The 18,015-nt window shown below is 35.2% G+C and overlaps 2 protein-coding genes across 3 annotated transcripts in view; both read right to left on the bottom strand.

The window, feature by feature from the left end:
- Positions 1-6,611: 6,611 nt before the first annotated feature.
- LOC103715048 (membrane protein PM19L) lies at positions 6,612-9,548 on the bottom strand. Its single transcript, XM_039132107.1, has 5 exons — positions 9,358-9,548; positions 9,096-9,273; positions 7,521-7,566; positions 7,334-7,421; positions 6,612-6,682 (listed from the first exon to the last, which is right to left on the bottom strand). The coding sequence occupies exons 1-5, from the start codon at positions 9,485-9,487 to the stop codon at positions 6,612-6,614; spliced, it is 513 nt and encodes a 170-aa protein (XP_038988035.1). The 5' UTR covers positions 9,488-9,548.
- A 2,842-nt stretch (positions 9,549-12,390) lies between these two features.
- Positions 12,391-18,015, bottom strand: part of LOC103715035 (DNA mismatch repair protein MSH6) — a 39,207-nt gene continuing 33,582 nt past the window's right edge. For both annotated transcript variants that reach the window (XM_039131691.1, XM_039131690.1), the window contains exons 11-17: positions 15,698-15,860; positions 14,261-14,553; positions 14,050-14,187; positions 13,815-13,894; positions 13,558-13,657; positions 13,346-13,475; positions 12,391-13,114 (exon numbers count right to left, since the gene is read on the bottom strand). In XM_039131691.1, the coding sequence (XP_038987619.1) occupies positions 12,867-13,114; positions 13,346-13,475; positions 13,558-13,657; positions 13,815-13,894; positions 14,050-14,187; positions 14,261-14,553; positions 15,698-15,860 (1,152 nt within the window). In that variant the 3' untranslated portion in view covers positions 12,391-12,866. The remainder of the gene's footprint in view (positions 13,115-13,345; positions 13,476-13,557; positions 13,658-13,814; positions 13,895-14,049; positions 14,188-14,260; positions 14,554-15,697; positions 15,861-18,015) is intronic.

The raw sequence follows: 18,015 nt of genomic DNA, 5'->3' as shown, positions 1-18,015 counted from the left end.
GTTGAAGTTATAAATATGTTTAATTGCAAGAGAATGCACAAAAACTAAAAATTAGCTGCCCCTAAACTCCTATATTGTTATGGTTAAGGTATAATTTTTATATGATGAAACACTTACACCGAATCTTTCTGTAAGGAATTTGCATCTATTCAAAAATTAGCTACTCCTAATCTCAATCCTTTCTATGCTTAAAACTTCATCATCACCTGCTTTCTCAAGATTTATTTCTATAATTATTCCCATTTGCTTGGCAAACTTGATTATGGCTCTACTAAGAATCTCCATGACAACCATTTGAGCCCCTCTCCCTATTTACCATTCACAAGAGGTTGTTCGTCATTTGCAAAATTTTATTATTAGAAGACTTGGAAAAGTTGGGATCTTTTAAACCTATTGTCCATTATTTTCAGCAAGATATTCATTTCTTTGATGCATTTTACTCTAAAAGTACTCTCTTTTATTTTTTATATTATTGCTTTAATACTATTTGATCTTCTTTCATTGATTTACACATCAATAGCTATTGAAATAGTGTATATAGAGCCTAAAATTTCTAGTTATATGTGCCTAGTAATTCATAGTATTGGTATTTTTATTGTTTGTATGGTTTTCTTTGCAAGGGTAAACTTGACAAAAAAATCCAATAATTACTCTCTCATTGGACAAAACATTACTTTCTTTTCATCAAAATACACCTAAATAAAAACAATAAATTCATAATCATTACATAGGATAATAATGCTAATCTCAAATGGATGCAAGGATCAATTTCTGTTAAACCTATCCAAATTTAACCCAATCTATATATAAAGTCTGTATACTCCCAAAAATTCAATTTCCTTTCCAGACCATGCCTCAGGTTGATACTAAAACTCATCTTAAATTATATCTCCTTCTCGATCATTTCTTTAGACCCATAATATTAGGACTTATTTGGTTCGTAAAAATAAAATAAGAAAAATTATAGTCAACAGAAAACGAAAAAAATCTTTAATTTGATTAGAGTTTTCAAAAAAAAAAAAAGCATTCGTATGAGAATAAAATTCTCATATTTCATTAAAAAAATTCATGAGGAGCGTAGAAAAGCTATTTTCAATCAGTTAAAAATTTGATATATTTTTCTAAAACTATTCTTAAATCATCAAAATTTATGGATAAAATTTTTTCTTTATTAAAAATATAATAAATATTTTTTACTAAAAAAATAGATGCTCAACTAAATATTAGGCACTCTAAAATATGCTAATTTTTTAATAATTAACTAAACAAAATTTTCCCACGAAGGCTCTACAAGCGGCAAATAATAATCGCTGATTTTTTACAACCTCATCCATTGAGCACGTCTCTTAATGCATCATTATAAATCTTGTACTTCCAAATCTCTCCTTCATCCTCATGAAAATTTTATCTTTTTCTTTAATAAATTCACTGCAATCCCGAGGTGGCAGGGCGTGAAAGATGACGTGTTGTGGTCGCAAGGGGGCACAAACTTCAAAGAAGATAACCGATTACAGCTGGAGACAGCTCAGCCAGCTTGGACCATATCTAATCTTGGACCATATCTAATCTTACACAATTAACCTCCAACCTTGTCAGAAAAATTTCAGGGCTCGTTTGGTTCGCGGGAAGCATTTTCCTTCCTAGGAATATGATTCCTGGAAAACAAATTTCTAGGAAGAGGATGCCTAGGAAAGTATTTTTGGCATGTTTGGTTGACCATGGGAAAGTGACAAATTTCCAAGGTGCTTATGTTTGGTTGGCCATCCACTTTCCTAGGAAAGTTATATATAATTCCTATTATGCCCTTAATAAAAATTAGGTTTTTAATGCCTCTTTAATGCTTCTTTAATACTGAAGGGACTTTTTGGAAAAAAGTAAAAATGAAGTGATTCCCGCCTCATGGGAAAGTAACTTTCCCATGTTTCTCATGGGAAAGACTTTTCCATGAAATGTGGGAATCACATTCCCATGGGAATACAACTTTTCCTTCTCTCTCCTTTGAAAACTCCAACCAAACAAGAGGCATCTCATTACTTTCCCGTTGACCACACTTTCCCCCCTTCTTTTCCCGCGAACCAAACGAGCCCTCAGAGGGATGTAATAAAAGGGTCAAGGGACAGAATCTAATCTAGGTTCGCTTTGACTCGTTCCATTGTTTCTGTTCTTTTTCGTGAGAGCGGACAAGCACAGCATTATCCACGTGATGCTAATGCTCTCCCTTGCTTTCCCCTTCCCATCTTGGGCCCATAAGCCTCCAATTATTGCCGCTCCATTTGTGGGTCTTTTTATATAACTAATCTAACTTAAAAAGAATACTTATTGATGGTGCAAATATACAAAATAAAAAAAAAAAATAGATCGCATCTACTTTGATCATCCCATGATTCATTGATCAGCTTTTTCATAAAATTGCCATCGATGGCAATAACAATCATCTACCACCACATTTATTCTTGGTCTATCTGAATTAAAATTATTTGCAAGTAAAAAAAATATAATGATCGATATTTATTTCTTATTTATTATTATAAAAGAAAATAACAATTACAGCATCATCGATATAAAAAAAAAATATTTTGTAATTGATGCAAAGATATTGATATTAAAATATGCTATTTTATTTCAAGGAATATTCAAAATGTTAAATAATAGCCATTGTTCTCATTATTGTAATGGCTGCTATGACAAAAGAAATCATAGTGGCTATCATTTAAAAAATATATATACAATGTAAGATGGGCCCTTCCAATGTGTGTGTACCTATTGTTGTCAGATATCACTATACTTTGGACTCAAAATGTTGTCATGCTAAGTGTTAGATCCATGGGCCCATGCATTTTTGTTGATTTTTCTAGAACATGATGCCATCGAGCTAGGATAGGAGGGATGATTTCAAGAGAATAACGACAAGATCGATGTAAAGCTTGCATAAAATATGTATGTGTTTGGGATTGTTTATTGTTGCAAGTGGTCTCAACTAATGGACAAAACCTTTTGTTTTTTTTATATAGATAAGAAGAGCTACTTTACAAGGCCCTTGTGTGACCACAATCCCTAGAGCACCAATCATAAGAATATCCTGTAGCCCCTAAGATAGTGATGCTGACCTCTCCCATCCAATTAGCTGTTCTATAATCATCTCTGTAGATATGTCTGATCCCATATGAGGTGCAACTCGCTTTGAGCCTCCAAATATCTATCAGCAGTGGAATATGGGTGTCTTCATGCTCCGCTTCTGCTATTATGACTGTTCGGAGATCTCTTTTCAAAACAATACTATCAGCTTGCAAAACTAGAGCAGCATAAGTCAAATCCTTCCATGCAGCTCTTAGCTCAGCAAGCGACACCAATATGTCATACAATAGACAGTCACTTGCTGCTATGAGGATTGATCTGTGGTTGCAAATGATAAAGCCAGCTCCTCCACTTTGCTCTCTATTCTTAATACGTCTATCAAAATTGACTTTGAGAAAGCCACAAAATGGAAGTTTCCAGATGAGCCACAAGATGCACAGAAGCCGCAAGTGTAGGACCCGGCACAACCCTTCACATTTTAAGTGTGGGGCCATATGAATTTTGAATTTGGAGAAAATAAAAACTTTATATATTTGAATATATATTCATTTAAAATAATTATAGAAGAGGCATCAAAAATAACCTGTATGAAAATGAACTGAAAAGAAAATAAAGAAAAGGAAAGAAAACAAAACAGGCAAACATCTTATACCTGTTTAATTGCACTATGATTTTGTTCAGAGGAGATTTTACCTATGAAGTATTAACTAATTCTAACACCACTTATTCATAATGATTAGTCATATCCCCTCTGTTATGCATAAAATAACAAAATATTGCATGATTCTTGAGTAGTTTGAATTTTGGGATATGAATTGAAGAATCATTTGGTCAATCGAAAAATTAAAAATAATATTTGTACCCTTAAATTTCTATGGTTATGAAGTATAGGGTTGTCTCCCTAACCTATAAACCTAGTGATTAACCCAACCTAGTATTTAACCCAATCTAGATCGGATGATAAGCAGGTTGGGTGTGGATCCAAGTCAAATCTATTGAAATTTTTGAATTAGGCCTAGGTTTAAAGTTGTTAAACCCGACCGGCCAAACCCATACTCCAATCCACCAACAGTATGCGCGCGCGCATATATATATATATATATATATATATATATATATATATATATATATATATATATATATATATATATATATATATATGTGTGTGTGTGTGTTTGTGTAGACATACTAGTTCAATTATGCTTATTTAATGATAGTATTTTTAGCCCAAAACTTATCTGTCGAAACTATGTGGTGATATATCTTGATTAACAACTCATTCTATGCAATCATGAACTATATTTTATATAAATTAATCCAAGAATTAGGTACGTGACATAGTTCAAAAACTGGTGAATCAACTTGAGAATTGGCCGAGACATCTCCACTGGCAAGTTTTCAAGCCAACTCTGTAGAAGATTCGAATTGTGTAAAATCTAGATTTTGGATCAATCTTGACTTGGCTAGCTTGTTGAGTTACTCGGAGCTCAGTCTGAATAACTTGACTCAATCAAGTCTTTAACACTAATTATACCATATCTCAATACCATCTTTTTTCTCTCACATTTCTATCCAAAGCATGTTATTGAGGGTGTCTTCTACAATATAAGTGGTATATGAGTGACAATCTATCAAACCTTTGAAATAACATTAATCTTTCACAATCAATTATTTATTAACTTATCATTATGTATTATTCTACTTTTTTTCCTAAACAATTAGTACAATGTGTCTAGGATGAGGGTCCATTCTGTCATGCTTATTCATGGTATAGTTATATTCCTTTCCCAAAAATTACTAAAATTTGAATTTCTTTAGGTGAGAGCCGTAATACTATTTACCGAGATAGTTTATTGTTTCCTTTGAATTTGATTAGGATTCAGAATAAACAAGAAAAAAAAAAAGTCGTTGATAGCTGTTAACTAGTCATTGGTGTCTCTTATTTTTTTTATTTTAATTATTTAATTAATATATTGTTATCATGTTAACAATAAGCATTAGGGCTCCATGCAGTATTTGAATGAGCTTAACTGTACTCAGCTAACTTTCAAGACGGGTCTAGTTTTTGGATTTTTAAACTATGGATACATCCTATGTATCAAAGGAAACATCTCTCCTTTCTTACTTTCTTACTTTAGGTTTGTTATGGAAATAAAGAAGCCTGCATTTAGTCCCACATCAACTAAATAGTGGAGAGGCATGTTCCTTAAATGGAGAGGGGCTACCTCTTTCTGTTTAGAGGCACCTTTTGCGGGCAAAATCGTGCGTTGGGAAGAGACAATGAAACCCCCTTCAAAGCGGACAATACCTCTGAGAAGCAGTCGCTTCCGCTGTTTAGACCGATGGGGACGAGGTTAGAGGGCGGTAGATCCCCCGTAGCGCTGAACGCACAGGCCGGAGGCCGATCTCCCTTGATCTCATCACTGGTGGCCCATGCAGGACCCCTTGATCCCGGCACAGACCTCTTCACTGGGGAGGCTACGTTGTGGGAATAAAGTGGCCTGGACTTAATTTCACATTGACTAAATAGCGAAGAGGTCTGTTTCTTAAATAGAGGGGGGCTACCCCTTTCTCTTTATAGGCACATTTTGCGGGGCAAAACCGTATGTTGGGAAGAGACTATGAAACCTCCTTCAAAGCGGACAATACTTCTGAGAAGAAGCAGTCGCTTCCGCTGTTTAGACCGGTGGGGGTGAGGTCGGAGGGCGGCAGATCCCTCCGTAGCGCTAGACGCGTGGGCCGGAGGCCGATCTCCCTTGACCTCATCAAGGTTCATGAAGAGAAAACAACATATAATACATAAACTGATCTGGTGAAAATTAACTTAAAGAAACATGACAAATTTGGATGCCTTGCCTTGGAACCAATGACAGTATGATTCATTCATTTTTCTCTTCCCATTTGGGTCCTGTTTGATATGATGTCCTGGAATCCAGGATTAGGATTCTGCATGTCTTTGTTATGCTGCCAGCTATAATTGTTTCAAGCAACTTATTCTAAGCACACTTCGAAACACATCTTATTAATTAATTGGAGGGAGGGGGGAAAAAGCATATCTTGTGTGAATTCATCAGGTGGATTTTACAACAAATAACTGGAATCCTTAGAAGTAGTATATTTTGGAGATTGTTGCACTAGATGCACTAGCAGTAAGACTGATCTTCTGAAATTTAGTTTGCATCCAAAGGTAAATTAAGTCAAACTTGTTTGCCATCCAGTGGTTTTGCTTCTACCCTTTTATATCGAGCCATCTTCGCTTATTAGCATTTAAGCACCACAATTGGAGTCTCAAACTGCATTTATAAATCAATTCTACTTTCCTGGCCTTCTGTGTCAATTCAAATATAAAAGGGATCACCCATTAGTCTCCTTCCTCTCAAAAATATAAAAAATAAAGGGATAAACCTATAGCTTCTTTTCACTTTCATGTGTAGTTTTCAAGCTTTGACTCCTTTACTTGTACAGTTGTTACAAAAATGCTTCTGAGATAAAGTGAAATTTTTAGCTTTGGAGCAAATGAGGGTCTACATCTTCTCTCACAATGTAATATCTTCCACCTGCTGTTGGTGTTGTTCATCTCTGTTTCTGGTTGTCAAGCCCATTGTTATTCAGCAGGCGAGTGCACTGCTAAACCTCTTGTACATATAGACTTGTAGATATTTTCATCCTTAATAAATGCAGAGTGGCATCTTTGCCTCCTTTTTTATCAAAAAAAAAGAAGAAATTTTTAGCTTTGGTAATTGATTTAAAAAACTCTGAAAAACAGACAGCTTCATCAGTATCCCTTGTCTCTAATCCTCTCCTGGTTTCTCTTGCATTGCATGATGTTTTCTTGCAAGTTCATATTTTTGTATCAACATATTTGGGATTTATTGCTACTAAATAAAAAAGGTTATCATACCTGCATGCATTCCTTTTTTTAAAAAAAAATACCAAAATGAAAAAGAATGCAGGGACTCGGAAATAAAAGACCACCCAACCAACATTTCGGCAAAAGAAGACACAAACTGACTCAAAAAAAAAGAAAAAATTACTTGAGCAGATATAAGGTTCTGAGTGCTTAACTTCTGATGGGATAAAAATTAAGAGGAAAAAAGAGAAAAGTTGGAAAGCAGAAGCCCAGCCATGTTGAGCTTGTATCAAAATGAACACCACTGATCTATTTAGGCATCTGAAGGTTCTGTGATGGTTGAATCCTTCCGTGCTTCATGAGACATTACTCCATAGTCAGTGCCATAGTTCCAGTAACCGGGGCCATATCTGCTGTTCATGATACCAGCATGTAGCAGGATCAGGTAAAGCAGCTGTGTGAAGGTCAAGATTATGATAAAAGCTTCCAAAGTTCTCTGCAAATATTGAAACACAACATAGGTTTGATAACAACTATTATTCAGTTTGTTGATAAAAAATATTTCTTATTAATGGTTTTTGAGTACTTCACATACCAGATGTCTCCCTCGGTTTCCCAGATTGATATGCTTGCATGCAACACTGCAGAACACAAAGATAAAAAATTGTCAATTTGTTAGTTATGGTGATCGTCGTCGGGTTTTCCTCGACAAGTAGAAAAAATAAAAATTTGTGGAAACTCAATTATGGAGATGGAATAGGTTTTGATTTTGTCTTTCTAAATGATATTTCATGAAGATATATAGGTTTTAGCTGTCAAAAAATAAAAATTTGTGGAAACTCAATTATGGAGATGGAATAGGTTTTGATTTTGTCTTTCTAAATGATATTTCATGAAGATATATAGGTTTTAGCTGTCAATTAAATAGATCCTATCTTTGTCTTTGTATGATATATCCTTGTTTCAAAATGCTCTCTTGATGGCTGCATTTCAATGATCTGTAAGGCTATGTTTACAACCAACATCAGAAAAATTAAGTAAAAATTTGGAAGTGTTTAAATGGAAAGGTGAACTATATATACGCAAACGAAAAAAAATCCCCAATCTGGTTTAGATGTAACAATTGATTGCAGGTCCCATTATTTTGTTTAGTTTGAAAAAGCAAGGTTTTTGTCCTTCAGAGATCAAGTGTTTTGTGGTAACAATTTTTTGTTAGCATTATTTTTGAGTTTTTCATGGTTTTAATAGCAATATATGAAAATTTTCTAATGAATTGATTTTCCAACATCTATCGAATCACGATCTCTATTAAATTGCCCCGCTCCATGCATATATTCCTCCTAAAGAAATTCAATTTTTCAAATTCTTGTAATATCTATTAAGAAACAAGGCAAAAAAAAAAAAAAAAAAAAGTTCTTGAAAATTAGTTTACTTTAGATGCCCACATTATTGTTTTGAAAAGTATGAACTATCTTCAGTGTGTGACCTCATAGTTACTAGATGATTTTAGGGACTTATGCTCTCCTACATGACCATTTTGGCACTCAACTATCTATTTTCAGCATACCGTACTTGAAGATCAAAACACCCAGAGGGTGCCAATTAGTTGAGTTAGCAAAGTCATTGGGGTATCATTTATCAAGTAACTTAGGTTCGCCCTGGCGTCGCGACATTTTGATCAGAGATTTCTCTTGTCCTAATTCTAAAAAATTAAAAAAACATTCAGCTACCATCAAACCTTAATTCAGAAAGTACCATCTCCCCCTCATTGGGAAGTAGATGGGGGGTTTGATTTTTAGGAAGTATTGGCCCTCACTTCGCCTCCCAATTAGCAAAGCCCTGATTCCACAAGCCAGTGGCTCGGTCTGCTTGAGAGCTTAAGCTCTCGCTAACAAGGATTAAGGTGGATATAGGATAAAATGACAGATGTTTTTTCTTTTTTTAAAAATAAAATTGCATACAAGGTAGATCATCATAGGAAAATATTATGAAAAATTAGTAGGGATAAGTATAATAAATCGATCGAGAAGTCATAGATTCGAAATATGAAAACAGCCTCTCTGCAGGAAAAAGGTAAGGCAACCACTCGGACTGACTTTATTCTATCTTTATTCAACATAGACCATTATAAAAGGAACCAGGAAAAGCTAGTTGAGAGAGGTGTGACAACCCGAACGAGAGGGCCGTGAGAGCCCAAGAAACCAATGCAGAAGAGATTGCACTCGCCAAGCTGTCGCTCCGCCACGCCCTCGTATGCAGCAGCCCTGCCACCGCCGAGCACGCGCCCACCGCTCCAGCCATCAATGACAAGATCAGCAAGTAGCTCGTCGACGGATTCCCTTCTAAATCCATACACAGTCAAAAAAAAAACAAGCCAAGTTCTTGAAATCAAACCACAAACGAAGCCTCATGCATGTCATGCATCAACTTACGTGGGCGCCTGTCGCGGTCGATGATCCTATCGAGGGACCATCCAGCGAGGCCAAGGATGATGATGTGCATGACGAAGTTGATGAAGAGAAGAGGGACGAGGAAGCCCCTACCAGCCGTTCCCATGGCCATCTATCTCTTTGGTACGACTGTAAGTGGTGTTTATGCAGCTGAGATGGAGATGAAAGAGAGTGAAGGGGGAGTTAGAGAGAGAGAGAGGGGGGGGGGGGTAGGGGGAGAACCTGGGGAGAAAACTTTTAGCTGAGATTTATAAGCTTGTCATGAGGGTAGGGTTAATGGTGGGATACGTGGGGATGTTAACAGAACTAAGAAGGGGTTACATATGTTGGTTGGAATGTGATAACGTGGATGGCGATGAGAGCGTTTGCAGTGTTGGTTATGTCTGCCTTCGGCTTTTCTTCGATATTTTTTTTGACCGAGCCTGTGGGCTCGCTCTCCTTCCATGCGTCCCAAGTGTTGCACCTCCAAAAGCTTTTTCTGAACACAGCTCAGTTTGTTTGAACCAGTCATGGCGAACTACTAGTGATTGGGCACGTGATAGGGAGCATGGGGTGTGTGGGGCCTTTTATATAATATAGGTTTTTTTTTTTCATGAATACCCTCCTCAAATTCAAATTTACGTGAATACATTCGTAAAATTTATATTTATTTTTGTATTCTCATAAAATACTATTTTTGCACAAATGCTCCTAATACAACGATTCCTCCAACACCATTGATAAAAACCATATTTATTTTAATTAAAAATAAATAGAATTTTGAAATTATTTTTTTGTCCTCCAACGTGACCGCCTTATAAATATATATATTTTTGTACATCTTCTCATTAAGAATATTTTAGTCATTTTAATTTGAAACCATTAAGTTTTTTAACGGTGTTAGATGGCCTGGGTACATTATAAAAACAAAAATAAACAAAAAGGTAGACTAGCAAAACAAATGTTTTACGAAGGTATACATACAAATATCAATTTCAAAAATATATTGATGCAAAATTCGATATTTAGGAGGTGTATTCATGCAAAAAAAATCTATGATATATATTATATATGAATTGTGGAGAATAAATGTGTTGTGTATTATTATTTAATTTTCCTAATTATAGAAATATAGATTTTCTTTTTTACAAAGTATGATAAATTATTGATGATTTTTAGTTAGATGTAAAATAAAAATTCAAAGGTCAGAGGATGGCTTTGCTTAGATATTTGATACACGTGTAAAAGTTAATTACAAATAATATCAAGAATTAACTATTCATACTGGATATAAGTCATTGCAATAGTTATGGGAACTTAGAATATATAACTTATTAAATTAAATCTTTATAAATTATATTATGTAAAAAAAAGAACTTGTTTAATCTATAAATGGTGGAATAATTGAAGAGAGTAATAATTATCTTCTTATTATATGCTATATCCACTTAAACAAATAATAATAGTCATAAGGAACCATTAAGAATACATGTAGTTAGAAATAAAGCGGACTGCTTACAATTGTCATTACTGTTATAATGATATTGTTATGCTTCCAAATTCACTATTTAAGGACCATGGATGTAATATATTTAATTTTAATTATCCTTATTCCTTATTGAACCAGCTGATAATTTAATATAATAAGTGATAAATAATATAATTTTGAAACATTTTGATTAATTATAAATATGTTCTAATGCTATCATTGCTAGTGATAAATTTAGAGACATAGGTTTTACATAGTGCTATGACATTAACAATCACAATAACAGAGATAACAGCTATTGTTTAATAATTTTATTATTCAATTAATAATTAAATTTTTTTAAAATTGGAAACTTCATGTAATTTAGAAAATACAATACTTCTGCTGATGAACTAATTGTATAGCACATAACATCATTATTTTCAATTTCAATTTTATGGTGGTTATTTTATTTCATTTTATGAAAATAATAGTGATTATTTTTTAGATAATTCCAATCAAATTTAGAAAACAAGCACTATTAATTTTTTTATAATTAGAAGTAGACTAGTAAAAGAATACATATGCGAATTCATGGTTTTAAGCTCCACAACATGAGACTTTCTATAATATGATATAATCATCATGTCTTTCACATCATATTTATATTTGTATATTGTATTGCATAGAATTATATTTTTGATACAAAGAAAAGCATGTCCACCTTCACTTTACTTACCCAAGCCCAAATATTAGAGTTTCTACATATATCGGGTTTTTGAACCCCAACAATCAAGTCCACCAAATTAAATAAGAACAAAACTATCATAAAAATAAAAATATCTTATTCTTTGCAAAAACGAATATAAGTGTCAGCAATTAGCAAATCTAAAAACTAGGATGCCTCCACTTGAAACCTGTCCCATCATAAGCAACCAGATAAATTTTTAAGTCATCAGAACTCCTAAAAGCTTAGAGGATCACTGAAATAGAATAATTCTGCCATTCATTGCAATATCATCTTTACACTGCAAAGCTCAATTTGTCCAGAAGTTTAGAACGTAATTTTATTAGTTCTATTGATCTTTTCTTTCTTGTTTAATTTGACTTGGCAGACGAATAAAAGAACTCCTCGCTCTCTTTTAGCACAACCATGATTTCATAGATGACAATGTGATATCCATCCATTAAGCACCAAGAAATAATAGTTCAGAACTTATCCCCAGTGAGTCACAAAATCCATAGCAATCAACAGAACACACGCTATTGTGCAAGGCCAAAATGTGTTCGCCTACACAAGGAGCACCAAATTAATGGTTAAAAGTACTGCAGGCCATCCCAGTAAAATGATCTAAATGTATACAAACTGTTATATTCTTTTAATGGTTTGCGCACCTGTCTTTAAAATGCAAAGTTTTAGGTCTGATTCATGAAAGCCTGATATAAATTTCATCTTAACAAAACTGCACTTAGCCAGCAGGGTCTTGAATCAATGCCTAGGCCATCATGAGCAGTCAACCATCCAGTTCAAAAAGTGCAAGCATTTGAAGCAGCAGGAAAACAAAGGAAAAGAGGAACCAAAGGCCATACTCCAGCCCAAAGCATTTTATACAAAAATTTTCATTGATAACTAAGCAAAAGTTGCAAGCTTCCCCAACAAATGATTTTTCCTTTGGACATATACACAATTTTCTTGAGGGTCACTTGACATTTAGAGGCTAATAGCGCCACCAGATTATGACCAACCTGGCCTAGGTGTCTCATGCTAGTCATGCTGTTATCCATCTCGGACGCCAAACCGGCCAAATGTGTTTCGGTGGTCATTTACACATAAAGGTAAAGCTCTCCGGGTCCATTCATCAACCAGCCGGCGTAGGCCTTCTGTATACCAAGACTTTATCAGTGAAGGTGGTCTCAATAGCAAATCAGCACCAGTAGTGCAATCTCCAGTTTTGCTGTGTGGACCTAACCAAAAATGGCACTCAAGTAAAACGCTTGTCATTTCTTCGATTGCAAAACCATTCACAGATGGCAAAACTGGGATTCAGCTTTCCAGCACAAGAACCCTAGCTCTCTTTTGCATTTCACTGAGTAAATTTAAATTTATGGCGCGGAAATCCTTTTGGCAGTTCCATCTCTCAGTAATACAAAGCAGGTCCTTGATAACAACTACTTCACCATCCTTCATTGGATCTGGAAGCTCACCTTCACTTTCATACTCGCGCTTCCCATAACCTGCTTCAAATTCACGCGATTTTGCCATGGCAGTTTGCAACACAGAGGCAGGTATTCCTGGATTTCCAAATATGTCAGTCGTTTTGACATTTCAGAACTAAATAACAACTTCAAGAAAATAAAAAATGCAAACAGTCCTCTTAAATCATGCAAATGATAACATTTCTTATAGATGATAGCTAAATTCTCATGATATTTCAGCTTATCGTTGCAGTGAACCATGATAAAAGGATGACGTTCCAAAGGAAAATAAAATGAAATAAAACAGTCAATTGGGAAAAAGAATACCAGCCAAACGAGCAACATTAACACCATAGCTTTTGGGGCATGAACCAGGAGTCAGTCTATAAAGAAAAGTAACTTCTTCCAATCCGCTAACTCCCTTTCCAACTTGGCAAGCCATATGACACAGTGACACCTATGTATGCATGATACATTAGAGCCAGCAATTTGCCCAGCGGACACATGCAGATTTCATAATACAGATATGAAAAGTGCACCTTAGCATCTTTCTCATATTCTACGGCCAATCGATGATAATGAGTAGAAAACAAGCCTCGGCACTGTATCCGATGAACAAGATATTCTAAAACAGATGCACTGTCAATTGAATAAAAGGCGAGAAGAAAATTATTACTAAAAACTGCACACAATAGAATAAATATTGAGAAAAGAACACATCGGAAAATGCAGAATTTGCAAGATGAATGCTATTTTGACACAAAGCAACTCTCCAGTATCTATGATCGGTACTCACGCAATAGCTTGTCCATCAGAAGTTGATGTGCCCCGCCCAAGCTCATCTAATGCCACTAGAGAATTTTGGGTGGCAGAAGACTGCATTAAAGAGGTCAAAATATAAAAGTATCAAACATGGAAAAAAATGATTCCCCATAATCTACACAAGCAGAAAGGACTTCCATATTTTAGATATCAAGCATGAAGAACAAACCACAGACATTTCACATTCATAGTCCCCAAATAACACTTACCAGCATTGAAGCAGTCTCTGAAAGTTCCATCAAGAATGTACTTTGGCCAGCAATAATGTGATCTCTTGCACCCATTCGAACAAAGATGCGATCGACAGGAGAGAGCTTAAAGCTTTCTGCAGGGACATCTGCTCCAATCTGGGGAAGAGAAACTTAACATGAAGAGAAGGTAAAGGAGTAACAATGAACAAACTCATGAGCAATATCTTACCTGTGCCAAAATCACAGACAGGCAGACTTGGCGAAGTAGAGTTGACTTACCACCCATATTTGGACCTGTGAGAAGGATAAAGTTGGCACGCCCTGCCCCACCAATACTTACATCATTGGGCACAAAAGAACCCTTGCCTAAGGCATCACTTTGGAGAATTGGATGTCCCAGACTTTTAGCAGACAAAAATGGAAGTTTGTCATCTGAATGGCATATTTCCATAATGAATGGGCGGCATGCTGGTCCCTCATAATAGTCACTTGCAATTGCCAGGCTTATTAAAACATCTAGCTCTGCATCATGCAGCACACAGCATAGTCAGAAAATGATATTTTACAAAGGACAGAAGATAGTGACTTTTAATCAGTGTAATGTGTTAGCCTTGAGAATTGAGAAATCCTCCAAGAAACTGAAATTTTGAACTTACTTCCTCTTAACATCTCTTGTACTGTCTTACATCACTAGACATCAAGTATTTAAAAATGAGAACTTTGAAGATAGTGCATATATAGTCTGCATTCAAAGTCTTTTAAATTCCCCAAGTGCAAGGCAGAATAGCATCTCTTCAGCTCCTAGAACTTATCATCTTTGAATTAAGGGGATGCATTTAGCAATAACCAGCCCATCACAGGGCAGATTCCAACAAATTACTCAATTTTCTTTACCATTGTTAGTCATCAGAAATGTAGTATTGTCAATCAAGGGTGTGTTTTAGAAGGAACTATAGTGAAATGAGAATGATGAACAAGTTCTAGCCTTAACTGGTGGTGGGTATAGGATGTGAGAAACATATTAGCTTAAACTGCATCCTATGTTGAGAGAGGTCCCAACCAAGGACAAACTAACCTATCCATGCTTTATTTACATACCATAGCTGTAGGTTCTGGGGACAGCAGGAAGAAGCATACCACTTTATTGGGGCATAACTTATACCAGTGACCATCACTTCAACACAGTACAATTTGATGTAGCCTACTTTTTCTTCTTAAAACACTATCAAAACATCTGAAACAGTGCTACTTCTTGGGATAAACCAGAGCTCTTCTATTCTTCATATTTCCTTTGGCTTTCATTGAAGATATAAAGACTTAATCAATTAATTGGACATGTTAAAAATGCCGAGTAGTCTTTCTACATCAGATCAGTGAATTCTTTAATTTGTTATAATTACCTTAAAAGAATTAATGGCATTCCTCTTTTTGTTTTTAATTGAGACAAAACCATGAAATTCAAAAATATGATGAAATAAGAGGAGACCAAATTCAAGAAAGTCCCGTAACATCCACAATGGTAAGTGAATGTAGCATGTGAGAAATAGCAGTCAGTGAACAGCTATTATGCCATTCGGAATGTGATTGATTATACATGATGTTTAGATTTAGAAAATGTATGAAGAGTGTATATGAAATAATATTATTATTGGTAAAAGAAAGATACCTGCAGTTGCAGAAACCAACTGTCTCCACTTGCTATGATGCTCACTGAAATACTTGATCAACCTCTGAAGAATGCCTTTCAGCTTAGATTCTTTATCTGCCTCAGCTTGAGAATGTTCTGACAAGAACTCCTTTATTTTTGGTGTCCAGTATCTGAAGTACCCCTATATGTGCCGAATTCAAAAAAGAAATAATCCTGTTAAACCCTTTCATAAGGAAAATTAGCCCTATTAAGTGACATCCTCTAACAATTAATACAAACAACAGGGGTAGCAAACTCAATGGATGATTATCACTGGATTATTTTCTGAATTATCAAGTCATTTTCCATCAAGTTCGATTATTTTCTATCATAAAGTCCTTAGATTTGCTCTGAGTATTACTATAATGCTATGCAGACAAGGATTGGTTAATTAGAGAAGGATTAGAACCCAGCTGCTATAAATTATTATTTTGGCAATTATTAAAATGTTATTCTGACTACAATTAATGTTAAAGAGTCCTATAAATTTACTTACTGGGTTGAAGAAGGTCCTATAATCATGAGGATTGCAGAAATTACATTGCAACTGCAAATTGTTTTGCAGGCAAATGGAATTGCAGGCAATCAAACAGCCTGTAAGAGTGTTAGGTTTTATTATAGGCATCCATATTCCATAGGCATCCAAATTCCAAAACCAAAATAATTATCCCTTTGCAAGTTAAAATTTAGTCTTTTTTAAACTCATCATTAATGTTGGATACCCTATTGGTTAGCAGGAATAAAGATGGATTTTCTAAGAAAACTTTGAGTATCACTTGACAGCAAACCAGAAAAAACAAACCAAACAAGTCTCGCCAACCTTTCCTTTCCCTCTTCTATAATTCCTTTTATCTACAATGATACATCAACATTATATAACATTATTAATCAATATATAGTTATTCGAAGGTTGCATTTTCTTCTTTTACTAGCAATTTAATAATCATATCCTGCAAAACATATTACAGCATATCATATAACAGATATACTTTAATTCAAGGATTAAACTCTGATGTATACCAGCCGTATTGGATTACAATAGTAAGGTATCAGTACTAATACATCCCCCATATTGGTACCACACCAACACATGGAATTTCACCTCTATTTCGTTATGCCAAGACCAAGAGGCAAACCATGCGTCGATGAAGTACCATACCATACTAGTCTATTCCTTTCCGATAAAGCATAGGTACAGATGCTAGTACCAGTACTTCAAACCAAGGTTTTCTGTACCAACACAAACCAACCTGTACAGGGCATGCCGTATTGACTAGTACAGTATGGGGGCTAAGTACAGCCTCATACCAACACATGGTACAGCTCTAATCTTGACTCCTAGAACATACATGTGTCCATATTGGGGGAATATCATAACAAACCATAATACTAATAATGTACCGGTACAAGGTCGAGTACCTATACTGAAACCCAACTTTGCATTTATTCAACTAGTACGATTAATATAGCAAAATATGCAGGCAATAACAGAAGCTAAACAAGGTTAAGTTGATTCATGATTTGAGAAACTAGTTTTCAGTTTAGAATAATATTGACCTAGATGTGCAAAGCATGGATGCTATCCATTTACTTATAGATGTGCAAAGCATGTGCGACAAGGGCTGTAATATCTTAAAAAAATACCATCAAAATCATAGTTTGCTATATTGGACCACATTGCTATACCAGTAGTGTAATGTATCAACACTCAATATGGAGTGTATTGGTTGGCTACCGGTACAAGGTCTAGTACTCGTAATCAATATTTTCAAAAGCCATTTTCCATGAACTAGCAACCCCTTTCGATTAATCAAGTGTTGATTAATCATATGCCTAGTGCCCTTTGATCAAAATCCCAAACCCAATCTATCATCGCAATTCCATGTTTGTTACAGTTGATTCAGCTTAATTTGGAAATTGTGCATACACCTTGGCACAATCCTTAGTTGCGTGCATAGATCCAAACTCATCGATTTGTCTTCGAGAGATTATAAAGTAGTTTGGTTACCTAACTGGATTGTCAAATAAGAATAATTGGCTTAACATGCCATAAGAAAGATTTGTTGGGAACTCTATATGATAGGGATCTATTATTACGGAGTCATGGGATCTATACAGGATATGAACCAATTGATTGAGGGATGGCAGGCTCTAAACTGGTTTAGGCCCATTATCAGGCCCTTATTGGGCTCAATGCTTGAGAAGCGAGTGGGATGCCAGTCTAGGGGAACCAACCCCACTCTCGTTTACATGAGAAAGGGCATCAGCGCCCATAGATGCCCCCTCACTTTCTGATG

Source organism: Phoenix dactylifera, chromosome 11, assembly GCF_009389715.1.
Source record: "Phoenix dactylifera cultivar Barhee BC4 chromosome 11, palm_55x_up_171113_PBpolish2nd_filt_p, whole genome shotgun sequence".
NCBI classification, from domain to species: domain Eukaryota; kingdom Viridiplantae; phylum Streptophyta; class Magnoliopsida; order Arecales; family Arecaceae; genus Phoenix; species Phoenix dactylifera.
This window is presented reverse-complemented; position numbering and strand designations above follow the sequence as displayed.